This window comes from Penaeus japonicus, unplaced genomic scaffold (genome assembly GCF_977035675.1).
Source record: "Penaeus japonicus unplaced genomic scaffold, GWHDUDI00000001_assembly GWHDUDI00000037, whole genome shotgun sequence".
Classification (NCBI taxonomy): Eukaryota; Metazoa; Arthropoda; class Malacostraca; order Decapoda; family Penaeidae; genus Penaeus; species Penaeus japonicus.
The window spans coordinates 3073962-3076461 of NW_028234439.1; the positions used below are offsets into that span (position 1 = coordinate 3073962).

The 2500-nt window shown below is 32.7% G+C and overlaps 1 protein-coding gene across 1 annotated transcript in view; it reads left to right on the plus strand.

Moving 5' to 3' along the window:
- Positions 1–2500, plus strand: part of LOC122258542 (major facilitator superfamily domain-containing protein 6) — a 106297-nt gene that overhangs the window by 103115 nt on the left and 682 nt on the right. The window contains exon 13 of the mRNA XM_086532210.1: positions 373–2500. This exon is cut by the window's right edge and continues 682 nt beyond it. Within this exon, the coding sequence (XP_086388336.1) occupies positions 373–428 (56 nt within the window). The 3' untranslated portion in view covers positions 429–2500. The remainder of the gene's footprint in view (positions 1–372) is intronic.

The window sequence follows — 2500 nt, forward strand, 5'->3', positions numbered from 1 at the left end:
TATATATATAATCACACCCCCCAAATGTATTAATATATAAATATATATATATATATATATATATATATATATATATATATTATATATATATAACCGATATAATATAACCTATATATATATATATATATATATGTATATATATATATATATATATATATATATATATATATATATATATAACCTATGTACACAATATTTGAGATATATATTTGAAAAACTTTGTGTTTATATATATTGAAGATTCACCATTTACATCTCTATATGATTTAGTACAAAAAGTCACAGCTTTAAGATTAGACAGATATGCTGATTATTTTTTCTGCATTTCTACCTGAATCAACTTCCTCTCATAAAGCTCTGATCTCTCTTCAGGAAATGTTCCCAACGGCCATTACACACCCCTGCAAGCTGCTGACGGCAGATTTTGATCACATCTGCCAGCTAGACCTCTACAAGTTACCACTTAAAGCCATGAGAATGTGCTTGACTGCCAAACACTTCTGTGGCATTGTGATATGCAGTCTGAAGTGAAAGTGAATCTTATGACCCATTGTGACAAAATAGTCCTGTATATAAGATTTTTATGCCTTCAGAGTTAGTAATATTGTAAATAAATTGGTCAGGGCTCTTTGCCAGGTTGTCTAGAAATATTAGGGAGTCGAGCAGTTAAATGGACGAGCCTCAAACTGAAAGTTGTGTTCAACAGGTCAACATTAAAAGTCTTGTGAACGAGAGTACTGGCATCTGCCTTACTGCTGACAAGTCCTGCACAGGAGTGAATGAGTTATCGAGCTGTGGTGCTAATCAAAGCTGTGGACTATAAACTGGCTTTGTCTCGCAAACTGACGAGTGAGCATGCAAAAAGTTGCCCATCATGTACAAGATTTTCATATTTGCTGTACCAGTGAAAACTCGAATGTTGATGCGTCTTGCTGTATGAAGGTCATTGAAAGTCAATAGTTATTAGTTTCTAGGGTACCATCATGAAATATGACTCTCTCTTTCGTATGATATGATCTTTTTACTTTGATATGAGACTTGAGTGTTGATTCACAAGAAGAAGTCATTGCAGTCAGATCCCTTCACACTGACATTACTAATAATAGCATGTAAATCTCAGCAAATTTTTTTTATTACTCTGGTAATGGATTTTTAATTTGGCAAAAGTCAAAACTACTGTAGCTGTAACATGCAAAAACAAATACTAAACTACTAACAGATAAACTATACTGGATCAAAAGCTCAAGTTCATATACTCTGTCTTGATATTGAAAATTCAGGTATTTGAAAATGCTCATGGTAATACATTCATCTCCTTTCTGTAATATGTCCTTCCTTCTGTGTTTAGGTTACAGCTTAACTTACTTCTTTTTTTTTTTATTGTAGTGATACTTCTATCTCTGTATGATATTTGTTTCAATAATATTAATACAGCAAGCCAAAAAAGATAGTATAAAACAAATCTTGCAACTGATATCATAAAAGAATGGTATAATTCCTAGCTTATAAATGTGAGGTTAAGTTACTGTACTGTAAATATTGTTATTCACATCAAAATAATCACTAATACTTTATATGAGCCTGTAGTGATAATATTCATACCGGAAAAAGGGTTAAATGTGTAGATATATGCCATCCAATTGAACTTACTCCCACAGTTGATGGAAATAAGGTAATACTGATTAATAAACAGGTGGTGCTGAAGATAGTGCTATGGTGCATGTTAATGAGAGTAAAAGAAGTATTGCAATTAACAGTAATGATAAAGGATTGATTCCCAGTGATTGCTGTATGATATTGAACAAGTATGATGTTAGATGTGATATTTATGGGTAATATGTGGACCAAAACAGAAATATGTTAACTTATTCTTTAAAGCAGTATTTTAAGTGGTTGATTACACTCGCACACACAAACGCACATGCACACACGTATGTGCACATATACACACAAACATACACACTCATAAATTCACACACACACACACATACACACACACACACACACACACACACACACACACACACACACACACACACACACACACACACACACACACACACACACACACACACACACACACACACACACACACACACACACACACACACACACACACACACACACACACGAGCACACACGAGCACAAAGCAACAGTACACCGGTAATTACCATAGTGCATTCAACGTAGCTTTAGCATGACTCCATCTGTAATGTTAAAGCTAAAATGACTAATAGTACAGAGATACTCCTTGATATTATAAAAGATAGAAATATTTAGCTTCACAATTTATATGCATTTTTTAATTCAATGACAGTATTTTTGACCTATTATTTTTCATTCCTTAATTTATATACTATTTTACATAACTAAAGAAAATGCCAGGATATAATTCGTAACAGGTAACTGTTCTGATAGTTTATAGAATAAGAGAAAATAGCATTTTGTTTCCCTTACCGTTTCTGAGAAGAGAGAAAATATATAGATAAAAAGACTTTA